Below are 15,642 nucleotides of genomic sequence, written 5' to 3' on the forward strand. Positions count from 1 at the left end.
AGTTTTTCTGGCTTGCTCTTGTTAACTCTTGGGCCCTATACTGTTCACTGGCATTTACTATGTGGCTTTTTTTTTGCAAATAATCAACTTTTTTAATGCCTCAAGTGCAGTATTTTAAATTAGAAATAAAGCTTCCAGAAGGGTCTGTTCCAATGCATTGGTTGCAGACACCAATTTTTAACCCTTCTAAATGTTTAAAATATTAAATGCAAAAAGCTCTGCAAGCATTGTTTGGGGGGGGGAAAGGGGTCTAGTTGCAGAACCGGCCTTTTATAGCTCTTAATTTCGCTACAAAGTCTTTATAGCTCTGAATTTCGCTACAAAGTCAACTGGGGTAGTCTACACGCATCTGAGGAGGAAATTTGGGGTTAAGAATACACTTTTTGGGGCGGGCCGCTCGTTAAAAACAGCAGCGCAAAAAGCTTCCTTCGCCACAAAAGGAAATTTGAAAAAAAATAAAGATTTCACACTTCCGGGACTGCGCATGCGCTGTTTTTCCCGCCCTTTTCCCGCTCGGGTTTCCCCCCCTCCCCAGGTCCCGCCTCTTCCGCACGCGCAGAAAGAACAGGCGCTACTGAAACCAGCTTTCCCTTAAGAGTCTGACGCCTCTCCACTACAACTTGGCGTCGGCGTCGTCGACGCATGCGCGTGACACGGCCGAGTCGGCCATACCACTCCTGGGTTTCTGTAAGGGGGGGGAAGGAAGTGTACCCCAGACTTCAAATTACGTTCCTTTTGCGAAGAAAGAGAACGCGAGACACTTGGAAATGGAAATAATACTGAAAGGAATTTGGAACTATTCCTCCCCCCCTCCGGAGCACATTTTTCCCTCGCGATGGTAAAAAGCCTTCAGTGAGGCGTTCCCCCCCCTCCCCAGCGTCTTGGCGTGGCTCGTCCTGGGACCCGCTTCGGTCCGCAGTCGCTGAGGGGGAAAAGAGGGCGCCGCCATTTTGTCGAGAGCGAGGAGAGTGGAGGCCTCAGCCGGGAGCTTGCCCAAGGTCCTCTCGCGGCCCAGTCGCAACCGATTCTGCCTTGTCCTTCCTAGGCTTCGCGCCAACGGTGAGTCCAGGGGTTGGAAGGACGAGGCGGCTCGGGGCAGGGGGTCGCCCGGGGAGGAAAGGCCGGCCCCTCAGGCGGAGGCTGCGCTGACTGAAACCCCGCCGGGCCCCGATGGCGGCTATGGGCCTTCCTCTCGCGCTCTTCCCCAGCTGGGAGGCTTCCATGTTTTGAGGGAAATAACAGTTTCCACCATTTAGCCAGCGAGGCCTTCTTTTCGCAAAAGGCGCCTTCCAGGTCGCGCTGACTGCGCCACCCCCCCCCGCTTGAGAGGAATGGAGGCTGACGGGACTTGTAGTTCAAAGGAGGTGGTGGTCTTGGATCAGAGCCAAACGAGGCTTCCCCCCCCCCCCCAGTTCTGGGCCTCTGCTCCTTTATTTCAAGTACTTTTCAACCTATGTCTTCTTTCCCCGCCGCTGATTTTGAAAACCTAAATAAAGGTCGGACTAAGAACTTGGATGGGGGACCACTAGGAAATCCTAGGGCTGTCAGTTCGGCTGAGAAGTTACAACAACAACAAAAAAACAAAACAAAAAAAAACATCCTCTCTAAAGAAGACAGTAAACGAATCACTTCCTGTATTGTGTCAAGACAATTCCGTGGATAGATATTTATTTATTTATTTATTTTATTACATTTATATACCGCCCTTTCCCGGAGGACTCAGGGCGGTTTACAGGGTAATTAAAAGCCAAAAATACAAAAGTTAAAAACCAAGTTTAAAAAAGATTAAATTAGGAAGGAAGCGATGAGAAGTCAAGGAAACTTCTTAACTTTCCAAATGATTTCTAAATTACCGAGTTGCCACCTTTTGATAGGCCAGTTGGAAATTAATTAATTAATTAATTAATTAGTTAATGGGGCTTATATGCCGCCCTATCTCCCGAAGGACTCAGAGCGGCTAACAACAATAACGTACAATAAATACAGAAGTTAAGATAAAATTAAAGGCCCCTGTACAATAAATTATTAAAATTAAAATAAATTAAAAATTAAGAGTTAAAAAATTAAAAACGTAATTAAAATCCCTGTCAGTCCAGGTACAAATACTTCTAAATTACTGAGTTACCTCCTTTTGATAGGAAAAAGGGAGGAATTTTTTTTTCTTTTTTGGCGTAATTATTTCCGAGAATATTTAATCTAGTTTCCAGGGTACGTTTTTTTTTATGGGTAATTTTCTCCCAGGGTGGCTACATTTGTAGCTGGTTTGTATCCTTATAGTGTGTGTTTACAGTTGTAAACAACAACAACAAAAAGCGTCTTGCAAGAAAATCCATTTGCAACAAAAATTGAATTTCTATTAGATCCCGCAATCAGTTGTTCAAAAGTTGTGCGCTTGCCCTCCAGTAAGAATTCGGTAAGTGGCCTGTTAGGGGCAACCAAGTGGAAGGAAAATTAGCCCCGACATCCCAGAATGATAGATGAGTCAATTCAAGAAAATACATACATTCTATACTATTATCATCTTCATTCCGTTGGTACTGGTAGTGACCGTTTTTTATTTCAAAGCAGTCTTCTTTGAAACAAATGAGTCATAAGTCCCCAGTTGTGGGTTCTTTGAACTATGTGACCGGAATAAGCTTTACTCAACTTTCCATTTGTGATGCTAATGCTATATTGCTAATGAAACTCTTTTTAAGAAGGGGAAATAGGTTTTTAATGCATATTTTAGAGTCAGAAACAGTTTCAGTACAACTTTCAACAGCTCATTTAGTGACTGTTCAAAGGTACAGCGGCACTGGGGAAAAATTTTTTTAAGTTATGGAGGTTTTTCACAGTTTATGACCATTGCAGCATCCTCATGATCGTGTGATCCAAATTCAGCTGTTTGGCAACTGACTCATATTTATGACAGTTGCAGATCATCTTTTGCGATGTTCTGACAAGCAAGATCAATGGGGAAGCCTTAACCGTGTTACTAACTTAATAGTTGCGGTGATTCACTCAGCTCTGAGAAGAAAGGTTGTAAAATGGAACAAAATTCATTTAACAACAGAAATTTTGGACTCCATTGTGGTCATATGTCGAGGACTACTTGTATGCTATTCCTCATTTTGTGTAAGATTTTTACTTTCTGTAGTATTGCATGTTAAAAAGTTTACTTCTTTAAAGATTTTATATTTAATTTTTCTGCGTAGTTACTACTGTGGCAGCTTATAGATCAGTTAAAAACAAGATGGGTGTTGTTTTAATTATACATCTATCCATATCCAAACATATTTTCTCTTTGAGAGTATGCAACATTATCAGTTTATAATGTGAAAATACAAGATGAAGAGGAATAAGTCATAATACTTTACTATTTTGTGTAAGAGAGGGACCAATTTTGGTGTTGCGGTATATACAGAAATTGCTGTTTGTTTTACTGTGTTCCGTTGAACAGGAAAACCAAAGGATATACTATAGTCAAAAATTGCTAGTGTCTTGCTGAGCTGGTGGAATTGATTTGCTGATCACCCTTTTACTAAATAGCTGGCTGACGGGTGTCAGTTTGGCAAGATGGCAGGGATAGTAGCTACTTTATAATTAGACTTAACTGGAATGTGTTGTGTAAGGCTTTCAAGGTAGCATGTAAATTATAAACCTAGCATCTGAATGGCTACTGTTGGAATTAAAATGGTAGTTGGTACTATATTATTTAAATGGAGTGATTTTGTATGCCAAATGTCAATGTTAAAAATACAGTGTGCATTTTAAAATACAGTAAAATACAATATGCGTTCATTGTTCTTTCTTTCTGAATTTAAGGACTGTAAGGAAGACACATTAACCTCTGTCTCCCATCTTCCCAAATGCTATTAAGGTAAAAATAAGATGTGTGTAAAATAGGAAGGTACTTTGTACTGAGGCAGACTCAGTTTAATATTGTCCATTCTGATTGTAAGTGGATCTTTAGGTTCTTCAGTGTCCTGTGTATTTCCACTAGAGACTGAATTTACAGCCTTTACCACATAAAGCATGCTCTCTATTATTTTAGTTACAATCTGTCCTTTTTCAATTCAAGTTCTGTCAAATAAACAGTAGTTAGATTCTGCCATAAACCAAACCACTGGTTATTTTTGTTTATAAATTGCATGTTGCTTTTTTATTCATCTCTTTTTTTTTTTACCCTTCAGTAACATCACGGCGGAGATGTCGGAATACATCCGAGTTACAGAAGATGAGAATGAGGAACCCATTGAGATCCCTTCAGAGGATGATGGGACTGTGTTACTCTCCACAGTTACTGCTCAGTTCCCAGGGGCGTGTGGTCTGCGTTACAGAAACCCCGTGTCTCAGTGTATGAGAGGAGTCCGATTAGTGGAAGGAATTCTTCATGCACCAGATAATGGCTGGGGAAATTTGGTATACGTGGTGAATTATCCCAAAGGTGTGTGTTTAAAATTATTATGTTCTTTTAAAAAAAAAGCTGCTTATCGACTATAACAATACATAGTTGGAAATAAAATCAATTATTCTTTTAAATAATTGGAAATGGAAACCACAGTAGTAGTGTTCCATCTATCAGCATATGCCTTCACATTATGAGATTATATAAATATGGTTATTGAGGCCCCACTTACTGACATCTAACTAAATACACATTACAGATTTTATGGGCATAAAAACTTATTTCCCAGTTATTACACATGTTGAACATTACACATTTTGAAACATTACGTTTCATATTGAGCGTAATCTTGTCCGGAGTAACAGGGCTTTGATGTGCACAGCTCTAAAATTAACTTGATTTTTAATAATATGTAACAAATAACCTTGGGGACGATTCAACAATAAAAAAAACCGCCAAATCCAATTTAAAGGTCTGACTGCACAAACAATCATAGTTTGTTGAAAGTATAGGCTGCCCAGCCTCCAGCAACTTTGGGAGTCTTCCGTTGCGATTAACGTAAATCTGTTTTTGTGTCCACGGCGGTTTCTTAGACAACAAGAGGAAAATGGATGAAACGGATGCTTCGTCAGCCGTTAAAGTGAAACGAGCAGTGCAGAAAACCTCCGATCTGATAGTTTTGGGTCTCCCATGGAAAACAACGGAGCAAGACCTGAAGGAATATTTCAGCACATTTGGAGAAGTTCTCATGGTGCAGGTATTTGGCGCAAGTAGTAATAATAAGAAGAATAAGTTGGAAGGGACCTTGGAGGTCATCTAGTCCAACCCCCCCCCCCTCAGGCAGGAAACCCTATACCATTTCGGACAAATGGCTGTCCAGTCTCTTCTTAAAAACTTCCAGTGTTGGAGCATTCACCACTTCTGGAGGCAGGTTGTTCCACTGGTTAATTGTTCTGACTGTCAGGAAGTTTCTCCTTAGTCCTAGGAACGTTAGAATGAAAATTTAGTTTAGCTGGAGAAGGGACTCAGATGGAGCCCCCTCCCAGCGGGGAAGGCCTGTCCCTCCTCCCTCTGGGCCAGATGGAACAGCCGTTTTGAGGGAGAGGGAGCCGATCTGCTTTTGCAGCTTTTCATCAGAGACCATAGCGCAGGATGAAGGCTTCAGCTGAGGGGCAGAACGTTAGCATGTTTCTCTTATTACGTATTTCACATTTACTTTAGGAATAAGGTGAATAAAGCGACCTAATGCCATTCTGGTCCTATAATTCCGCCCCCCCCCCCCCCTTTTAAATCTAGGTAAAGAAGGACATCAAAACTGGCCACTCAAAGGGGTTTGGCTTTGTGAGATTTACCGACTACGAAACTCAAGTGAAAGTCATGTCCCAGCGTCACATGATCGATGGGAGATGGTGCGACTGCAAGCTCCCCAATTCTAAGGTACGTTCTGACACCTCTGGGCGTCGCGGATCGAATTGGGGGCCCAGGGATTCTGTTCTCCAAAACGAGAAGGACCAGAGTGGTCCAGGCATTCATGTGACGTGACAGGGGTTTCGCGAGTGGAGCAAAGCCCTTCTTAGTTTTCCAATTTTCAAATTCCGTGTCGCATCACTTGAATTTTGGAAGGAACAACTTCAAAGTTTCCTTTCTCCCCTCCCCCCCCTCCCCCGTTGGCTAGTTGCTGCCTTATTATATTGAGGGCGGGGGGAGAGAAAAGCCTTTATTGGTTATGGCCCCTATAACTCTTTTCCTATATAATTAATATAAATCTTCTGCATTGGTACCAGCAAAGTCCAGATGAACCTTTGCGTAGCAGAAAGGTGTTTGTGGGCCGTTGCACTGACGACATGACCGCAGACGAGCTCCGTCAGTTTTTTTCACAATATGGAGAAGTGGTTGACGTCTTCATTCCCAAACCATTCAGAGCTTTTGCCTTCGTTACGTTTGCTGATGATCAGGTATTCACCCAGTGTTCTCTCCCCCCCCCCACCCCCCCTCCCCGAGGAGCGTGCTCTGTTTTCCTTAAGCAGTTTTCATAACATTCGCATTTAATTTCATTGTGTGTGTCAAACGTGAATGCAGTTGGCTTTTGAATTACGGGGCATATAAATTGCATATATCCCTGTTAATACTTTATTCCTGTCAGCTGCCCAATCATTTTAAGAGGGGTGTTCATTCGGGAAAACTTGATCTAAAGTGTCTTCAGTATTACTGTGTAATTAGATGCTTCCATTTCATTGCCACTGTTTAAATAACAATGGGCCCAAAGCAAACCTTGCAAATAAACTTGGCTGTTAATCATTTTTGCCCTTGAGGATGAAGAGGGGGGAAAAAGAACAACTCTCAACTCTTTGTTTGCCTGGGAAGCTGATTAATCTTGCCACAGACGTCTGGGCCAGTGGCTACTTATAAATTTGTATGAAGCAGTGTTCCATTTCAAAACCAGCCGCCTAAGAACTATAATCGGGTTAATTGTGTGGGATGGGCTTCCTTTTAGAAGTGTCAGTGGAAGCTTTTGTGAGCAAATGGGGGTTTTTTTGTTTTGTTTCAGACTTGGAGCAGAATGAGCATGAAGTACAGTGCAAGTTAAATTAGTATTGCACACTCCTGGTGTTTCAGAAAAAGAGAGTAGTTTTCTGCTGTGGTGAGGGAATGCTAGGTAATCGTGGCTACTTCAGACAAGCCTAGATGTCCGCTGCTGCTCCTGTAGTGCTTTTTTGTGCATTTGTCGTCTTGTCTCCCTCTGCTCAGCCCTCGTTCTTTGTTCCTTGCAGGTCGCCCAGTCCCTGTGTGGTGAGGACTTGATCATAAAAGGAATCAGCGTCCATATATCCAATGCTGAGCCTAAGCACAATAGCAGTAGACAACTAGAAAGAGGTGGAAGATTTGGTGGTAATCCAGGAGGCTTTGGGAATCAGGGTGGATTTCCTAACCGGGGGGGAGGCGGGGGGGGAGGCGGGTTGGGGAACAACCAGGGCAGTAACATGGGAGCTGGGATGAACTTTGGAGCCTTTAGCATCAACCCCGCCATGATGGCGGCCGCCCAAGCAGCACTGCAAAGCAGCTGGGGGATGATGGGCATGCTTGCCAGCCAGCAAAACCAGTCTGGTCCGTCAGGGAGCAACCAGCCACAGGGCAACATGCAGAGGGAGCAGAACCAAGGGTTTAGCTCCGGGAGCAATTCCTACGGAAGCTCGAACTCTGGCCCGGCGATAGGCTGGGGGTCCTCCAACACAGGCTCCAGCAGCGGGTTTAACGGCGGCTTTGGTTCTAGCATGGATTCCAAATCATCGGGATGGGGGATGTAGGCAAGGCTTATATACTGACTCTGGTGGGAAATCAGTTTTTTTTTTTTGTTTTTTGTTTTTCTAGAGCTCCTGGTAAGTATAATCTAAAATGCATATACTAAAAGTTTAAAAAAAAAACAAACCAAATCAAATTTGTTCAGTGTGTAGTATATTTCGATAGTATTTTTGACACTTTTTTTTTCTTTTGTAAGGGGGAAAAAAAAAGATTAAATGAAGTTTTATAGGTTTTGTTACCATGAGTTGGAATACATGAGTTGGGATTATTGAGTGGCTGAACGTGAACTGTGTCCCTGACTGGTAAACGGATGTGCTGGAATTTAAATAGGAATTTGTAAAAAAAAAAAAAGGGGGGGGGATTTGATTCCTCGTTTCCTAGTCAGCTGAGATCTTAATGCATGTTTCAAAAAAAAAAAAAAAAGATGGAAGCCATTTTTCAGAAAATGCATCCTATCCTTATTAATTTTTTTTCTTTTAAAATTTAATTTGATCCCCCCCGCCATAAGAATTTTTCTCTCTTTCTCTCCTTCCCCCTCCCCCAAATGTCCTGTGTGGAGAATGCAATGTTGGTGTCGGCTTTTTTTCCTTTTAACACTGTCTCCCTTCTCATACTAAAGTGCAGTATGGAGACCTCATTTAGTTCATCTCATTTCAAGTGTGTCTGGAAGAAGCACTTCATTGAAAAACAGTGCAGTTAAAAACAACAAAACACAAACACCTATATATAAATACATAAAAAAAAATATCTGCTTTAGGAATACTCCTGTCTCCATGCTTTCCTCATCCAAGACTCCATCACACTGCACATGCTGCGTCTTAAGATGGTGGGTGTTCCATTTTATCCGCTCTTTTTTATTTCATGGAGTCGTACTCAACGCTGTGAACGCAAGGCTGTGAGATGGAAACCAGAAGGCTTGCTTGAACTTCTGAAAACCTTGTGTGGGATTGGATTTTGTGGTGCCAAGGCATGTGAGGGCTTGGTATGTGCGAGAAAAAGAAGGCGCATGCGGAGAGAGACTTGGTGGTGCATTATGGGATTTTTTTTTTCTTGACGCAATGTCCCTCGATCCTGTGGCTTTGGTGAGAGAGTGTGCGGAGAGCGATGGCGGCAGACGTACGAATGTTTTCCTTGCATTCAAACGGACATCTGATCTGGAAGAACTTAAAAGGGGGGGGAGGGGGGAGGAGGGCGTTTTACTTAGTTAACCAAATTAGTTGGATGTGTTAAGTGAAACGAATATCTGTATTTTTTTTCCCTCCTTTATGTCAACTCTGCTGTGAATGCTGTATGGTGTGTGTTATTTTTTGTTCAATGATCCTGTAAGTGTGGTAATGTGAACCGAAGGTGGGGCTTTTGATGGGAACATCCAGTTCTGTGTGTATTTTTTTTTCCCTTTTTTTTTCTCCCCAGCAAAGCTCACTTGCAAGCTTAGGGTGTTCCCTTGCGGGTGGAAGTTTTTTTTTCTGTCTGTAAGATATCCATATGAATGCTGTTTGCTGAAGTTCTGTGTTTGGATGCTTTTTTATAAGATTTGTCAATGTAGGAAATTCTTAAATAAAACTGATTTAAGTAATACGTGTGTGTGTTTGACAGCCCCCAAGAGCAAAAGAGGTCCTGATTTTTAATTGGTGAAAAGCATCCTTTAGGGTAAAAAAATTAAGTTTTTTAAAATGTTTTTTTTTAGCTTTGCCTGCCTCATGTAGCAGAAACTCCAAAACTTTTAAGACCCAGCCTTCATACCTTTTGCGATAAACATCTGAAATGCAATTCTGTTACATGAAGTACTCCATCCCTGGTCAGCAGGCACCACTAATTTCCCGGGTGTAAGCAAAGATCCCAAATAACCCTTGAGTATCTATTATAGCATTGTGTTCTCAGGGCGTTCGGCCTTGCTGGGAATAGGATGCTATTAACCTCAGTTTCAATGTGGCGAAAAGTTGGACAAAGTGTTGGCAAACATTTGGCTCTAAATGATAACAGTTACAGGCCTTTTACTGTTCCTTACTCGAGACACAACTTTCACTTGATAGGTAGTGGGAGCCGTCAGTTTGGTCCCGCTAAATGTATACATTTTAAAAACCTCCTTTCGCTTCCCTGATTTTCTTTGCATTTCAGCCTAAAATCCTATTTCTTTTTTTTTAAAGGACGTTGGTGTAGGTCTTAAAACTTATTTCCTGGGTGCTTATTTGTGGCATTGTTGTTCGATACTAAAACTGGTTTATTACACCAGAGGATGGTTCTTGGGTGTAAAAACAGATCTGTGACTATTCCAAAGGACATACGGTCTTACATTGCATTAATCTTTACTTCACCTAAATCCGATCCATTGCCAAAATCTACCATCTGAATTTTGCATTTTAGCACTTGCATTAACACCAGCTACTGCTGCTGAGTAACACTTAATATGGTTTTCTCGGACCTCCCAAGGCTAAACTGTGTCATCCCAGGAAGAATCACGAGGGTAAGTTTGATACCTCACTAGCATGGTTTCGGTAATTTATTTTAGCTTGTATTTATAAAGCCCAAGGGCCACTTCTGAAGAGAAAGGGGGACCCATGCTGTGATCATTTTAGTGCTGCTTCAAGCACTCAGGGCTCTAATGGGCCTTCCCTCCAATCCCTAAGCATCTTAAGAATTGTTTTCAAACATGATTCATATCGTTAATATTTTTTTTTCCCCGTTAGTGTTGAAAGTTGAGTTTAATAAAACAGAATTCTCATAACTTGATTGTCTGGAGTCTTTGTTTTTAACTTCTGTAGCACTTGTACGTATTGTGCTAATGCAATTTCAAGAAGGAAATAAGGGAACACAGTCGGTTTACCACTGCTAGAAGGATTATCTTGCTAATGAGCTTCATTTAGTAATAAGCAGCGTTGTAATTTTAACACCGAGGCCCAATGTGAGCAAATGTGTGTTTCAGTTGCCTGCTGAGCATCTCTTAATTACTGAGACTTTGCTACTCAAATAGATGTGATGATGACAATTTCTTTTTCCAGTCCAGATGAGTGCGGGCGTGAATTAAATCTCGGAGCATTTTGAGACCAAACTGTTACAGCTGAATGAGCAGGGCCTCTGGGCTCTTGCCTTGTTCCTATGGGCTACATAGGCCTGACACTCTTTCTGCCACCTTCCCACCCCACCAGTTGTCAGTGATGTCTCTTTATAAAAAGATAATAGTACCTCCAACTCTCTGGTAGCTCATAAAGGAATTCCTTGTTCACTAGGTTGAGCTAATGTGAGATAAGCTTCAGTAAATGTAAATGCAAGGGGAGGGGGGAGAGAGAAGCCCCAACGGAGTTAAAAATTTGAACTTTAAAATGGTAAGACTTTAAATTTGGTCTTTAAATATGGCAGGAAAAAACGGAGGGCTTTAATTAACCACACCGGGGGGGGGGAACCCCAATAGATTTGGACTAGGCGATTTCTCTATGAACCTTTTTGATTTAAAACAGGCCGCGGTCATAATAATTGGGGCCCCTGTGGAATTTTCAGTTGAGGTTTTGTCATAAGAAACTCACAAAGAATCCACTCACCTCAGTGAAAAAGAACTAGTAGAACTAATCCGTGTTCTATGCTTTATTGGAAAACGCAACAAAAGCCCGATTTAAGAATGGCGTGCAATTAGGTCCTCAATCCATGACATATAATTGGACACCTTAGTGTAGACCCCGTAGAGCCCGGCAGAACCACATTCCAGACCCCAGGAGACCACACCACCCACAAACCACCTCCTGGCCTTCGTATCGTAGAACACCAAGGCGCCTCCGCTGTCCCCATAGCAAGAATCCTTCCCCCCCTCCTCGGTTCCCGCACAAAGCATGTTTTCTGTCAGCGTGAGTTTTTTTCCTTCCAAAGTCCGGTTTGCGTAGGCAGCTTTGCATTTGTCCGGCCCGACAACGTCGATCTCGGTATACAGGAGGAAACGGGACTGACGGGCCCGCTCTGTTTTTCCCCAGCCAGCAATGATCCCTGTATCGTTGACGTGGACGCGGAAGCCGGGGTTGTCTCCCGGCAAGCAAATCGGCGTGATATTTTTGTGGACGGGGACTTTGTGCTTCAGCTTAATCAAAGCAATGTCATTGTCAAAGTTGATGCCGTCGTTGGCGAAGCCGCCGTGGAGGAAGACCGATTCCGCCCAGGCTTGGTGGTAATGAGGGGAGCGCTTGTTTAGGAGCCCCAGTTTCAAGGTCAGGGTGGAGGCGTCAACTGGGTTGCCGAGGACGTGAGCGGCGGTTAAGATCCAGTTGTCGTACAAGAGGGCTCCACCCCCAGTTGCTCCATGCGCATCGGTGATTAACACCTGCCAAGGGAATTGGCCGGGCAGAGCCTTCTGCCCTCCAAAGATACGCTTCAAAGTGTTAGACATTTGGACTCCGCAGACTGGCAAGGAAGGCAAAAGAGGTACGAGTTAGTTCAGTGAGATTTGATTCTCCCGGCCTCAGTCTACAAGTCCTAGAAAAGGGTCTTGTGATGGTTGGATTGTGTGTCCCAGACTCGTTTATTTTCCTATTTTTTTCCCCCCTGCCCCAACAAGGAATTCCAGAGAGGGTGGTGGCAGTGGTTGAAATTTGGATGCCAGGTTTACCCAGCACTTTGGACCTCAAAGCTATGAGATTTCTCTTTCCCCTACCTCAAAAGAGCTGGTTGTAACCGTTGTCTTTCCCACAAAGCTACGGCTGCATTGTAACGTGTCGGTATCTGTTGCCGCTTTAAAGACATTTCACGTCTTAAGACACGTTTCTTAGGCACCAATCTAGGCCACGTAAGTATGGAAATACCCATTTGTCCTTACTTCCTTAATGTGTGGTCTTGCTTTGAGATTCCCCCAGATGCTGAGTGGCTCAATTATTTTCTCCACATATATCACGGGTGTCAAACCTGCCGCGTCACGTGACGTATCGCCACTTGTTATTTGCAGTGGCGGAGCTGGGGTGGACGCGGCCTCCGTATGATGCAACTGGCCCACGGGCCGGCAGTTTGACCCCCCTGGCATATATGAATGCTGCTTTATTATCGGTAACGCCAACTGTGTAACACCAAATGTGTAACAACTACGTGGTGCAGTCTGGTCTTTTCAAATACTGGCTTTGTTTGATAGGGCCCCGATTGTGCAGTTTCAGTTTCATTAAACAGGGGATGAGATAAAATACCGGTACTACAATTATTTTGTACTAATACAGAAGTTCTTGGAGAGATGTTTTTTTTTTAAAGGTTGCCGTAAAGGATATTTCACGTACTTCTCATCCAAAAGTTCGTAATACCCTGTTTTCAGCCTTGAACGGTGCCTACAATAGCTTCTTTTGTACAGTTAAAAGTGAAATAGTTAACGCTGAATGAAAAATACTTTCAGTCATCTTTGGTTATGTGGTTATGGGGGAGAAAATCCGCATTGAGATAAAAACAAAAAACTGGAATATTTTTGCACACACATACAAACCAACACACACAATTACGCCCAGCTGGCAGGTCAGGAAGGGAAAACAGTGGTGCAGATAAGCAGCACGAAGCAAGGAAATGGTGACATTTGCCTAAGATCATATCCTTATGTGACTTTTGTAGAGCACTTGCATATATATATTACCTGGTTCACAGACCGGAGGTTCTTTCTTTCCCTTTTGATCCCTCCAAAAGCCATCAGAAGCACACCGGTAGTCACCTGTGTAGTAGACAGTATAGTCTTGGTAAAGAGAGATGCCACCCATGCTTCAAATTGCAGCCAGCCCTTTTCCCAACAGTCTTAAATACGGTCCTAATCCTCACCGGAGGATCCCAATTTGCATCCCACAGTTTACTGATAACCTCCTGTAAGGAGATGACGTGGCTGAGCCCGAGGGAGGAAACCGAGCATCAGTTCAGAGTCCCTTTGCACCTACAAGATAAAAGAGTCCAGCCTTCCTTGAATTTCATGGACTCTTTAGGTAAAGGTAAAGATTCCCCCGCACATGCGTGCTAGTCGTTTTCCAACTCTAGGGGCCGGTGCTCATCTCCCGTTTCAAAGCCGAAGAGCCAGCGCTTGTCCGAGGACGTCTTCGGGGTCATGACTAGATGCCAAAGGCGCACGGAACGCTGTTACCTTCCCACCGGAGCGGTCCCTGTTTTTCTACTTGGATTTTTTACGTGCTTTCGAACTGCTAGGTTGGCAGAAGCTGGGACGAGTAACCAGCGCTCACTCTGCTACGCGGCACTCAGGATTCGACCCGCCAAACTGCCGACCTGATCGACAAGCTCAGCGTCCTAACGCACTGAGCCTACCGTCCATTTGCCTTGACAGTTAGTAGTATAGATTCTAGCCTAGTGGTCACATGAAATAAAACTAATTTTGGAGCTAGCCCTGACCTCTCTCCCTCTCCTCTCTCTCTCTCTCTCTCTCTCTCTCTCTCTCTCTCTCTCTCTCTCTCTCTCTCTCTCTCTCTCTCTCTCTCTCTCTCTCTCTTGCCTCCGTGCACAGCAATATCGGAATCCTCACATCTCTGCTCCACCAGTTTTACAAACGCCTTAAGTTGAAAAGCAGTTTTCACCCAGTAGGTGTGAACGTGGTGCCATACCAGAGCAATTCAGGCGAGGCCCTAGCTCAGCATTCTTTTTCTTTCTCTCCCGTGTGCTGGTTCACAAGTCCCCCAAAGCAGGGCTTCATTTGCACAGGGGGCCAATCTCCAGTAGCTTTCGTGGAACGGCAAGGATTGCAGAATTTGTTTTTTAAGCACTGAATTTAAACACCCCTCTTCTACGCCAGAAAAGATTTCTCTTACCAGAGTCTCCGCTTTTCAAGGCGTAGAAGGGGCTTTCGCAGTTATATTTGATTTCAGCCTGATATGTGGAAATCTCTCTTCCGGTGACATACACAAGTGTGCCATTCGCTATGTCATTGGCAGGGCCGCAGTCAACAACTGAAAAGGAAGGAATATTAATACTGAGAAATATTAAAAGGACTGGAATGCAGACCATAGTTACAAGAAACGTCAGGATAAAAACAGCGGCAGGCTAGGCAGTAGAAAAGCGGGTCCCAAGTCAAAGATAATTTTTCTGAGACTGAAATTTAGGGCCTTGAGTATCTGTAGCCAAGGGCCTGCCACCCAGAGGCATTTATTTTAATCCTTACAAATTCTCTTAGTTAGCTTGTAAATAAAATAAACTACATTCTGCCTCCTAAGTGTTTCCCAAATGACTTTTTGGAGCGTAACGTCCATTTTAGAAGAAGAATTAGAGGGTGAACAGAAGCAAGGGAAAAATATAATAATTGTGTTTTTTAACTCCCTTGTAGTAAAAGACCTAGCGAAAACTGGGACATGTATTGATCTGTCTCCACTGAAAATATTTCAAAGCAGGCAAATTTTATTCTGAGACTCGAAGTTTGCCTCCCACAATTTTCATTAAAATTGACTTGATATGGACTCTTACAAGAAGCACGTAACATATCTGAGGACTGCAAGTCCCATGTGAATTCTGGGCAAAGACCTACTGGTGCATTGGGCCATTGGCTTGTTCCAAGTACCATCTTTTTGACAGGTTGCCCTGAAGGATTCCACAATGAGTTTGTTCTGTGGGAGGAAAAAGGAAAGATTTCAGGGACTTTTGTGTCACGGTTTGAGAATGCCTTTGTTGGTAACCATTCCAAAAACAATAAGTTAAAAAAAAACAACAGCGTGGTGTAATGCAACAGCTCAATATTTAAACGCACTTATTATAATGTATGGTGTTTTTTTATCTCCGCAGGTGAAACTGCTTTGGCCCAAGTTCCACAGCTCAAATTTATACCCATCCGTATCGTTGCCAACCCACAGAAGTAAAAAACTGTAAGAATGTTTACACACTTCCAAAAGCGCGTAGCCCACGTTGCAAGAGAGGCTGTAGAAGTCTTTCAGAATATACTTCGCCTGCGCTGGGGAGATCCGGCCGTTGGGGGGTGCTTGAGGATTGGGACATGGCAAAGCTGCAGAGTTGGAAAACAATGG

At 43.3% G+C, this 15,642-nt stretch overlaps 2 protein-coding genes across 5 annotated transcripts in view; one reads left to right on the forward strand and one right to left on the reverse strand.

Moving 5' to 3' along the window:
- The first annotated feature begins 918 nt into the window (after positions 1 to 918).
- On the forward strand, positions 919 to 10,406 carry TARDBP (TAR DNA binding protein). Of its 3 annotated transcripts, XR_014028230.1 has the most exons (8): positions 921 to 1,059; positions 3,805 to 3,859; positions 4,173 to 4,426; positions 4,981 to 5,144; positions 5,684 to 5,824; positions 6,172 to 6,342; positions 7,159 to 8,513; positions 10,052 to 10,406. XR_014028230.1 is itself a non-coding variant. In XM_081341470.1 (7 exons), exons 2-7 carry the CDS (start codon positions 3,849 to 3,851, stop codon positions 7,690 to 7,692), a joined length of 1,275 nt encoding a protein of 424 aa, XP_081197596.1. In that variant the 5' UTR covers positions 921 to 1,059; positions 3,805 to 3,848; the 3' UTR covers positions 7,693 to 9,263. The 3 variants fall into 3 exon arrangements, 2 of the variants coding, with proteins under 2 accessions (XP_081197597.1, XP_081197596.1); XM_081341470.1 differs by lacking the exon at positions 10,052 to 10,406 and having other exon boundaries at positions 7,159 to 9,263; XM_081341471.1 differs by lacking the exons at positions 3,805 to 3,859; positions 10,052 to 10,406 and having other exon boundaries at positions 919 to 1,059; positions 7,159 to 9,263.
- Positions 10,407 to 11,258: 852 nt separating this feature from the next.
- MASP2 (MBL associated serine protease 2) overlaps positions 11,259 to 15,642 on the reverse strand; it is a 15,273-nt gene continuing 10,889 nt past the window's right edge. For both annotated transcript variants that reach the window (XM_081341469.1, XM_081341468.1), the window contains 5 exons: positions 15,502 to 15,620; positions 15,150 to 15,228; positions 14,440 to 14,577; positions 13,272 to 13,346; positions 11,259 to 12,070 (listed from right to left, as the gene is read on the reverse strand). In XM_081341469.1, coding sequence (XP_081197595.1) covers positions 11,295 to 12,070; positions 13,272 to 13,346; positions 14,440 to 14,577; positions 15,150 to 15,228; positions 15,502 to 15,620 — 1,187 coding nt within the window. In that variant the 3' untranslated portion in view covers positions 11,259 to 11,294. The remainder of the gene's footprint in view (positions 12,071 to 13,271; positions 13,347 to 14,439; positions 14,578 to 15,149; positions 15,229 to 15,501; positions 15,621 to 15,642) is intronic.

This window comes from Vipera berus (assembly GCF_964194415.1).
Source record: "Vipera berus genome assembly, chromosome: 17".
Classification (NCBI taxonomy): Eukaryota; Metazoa; Chordata; class Lepidosauria; order Squamata; family Viperidae; genus Vipera; species Vipera berus.

Coding starts and splice junctions, on each gene's coding strand:
- TARDBP (XM_081341470.1), top strand. Junction 5,145..5,683: donor GAGAAGTTCTCATGGTGCAG/GTATTTGGCGCA, acceptor TTTTAAATCTAG/GTAAAGAAGGACATCAAAAC. Junction 5,825..6,171: donor GCAAGCTCCCCAATTCTAAG/GTACGTTCTGAC, acceptor CATTGGTACCAG/CAAAGTCCAGATGAACCTTT.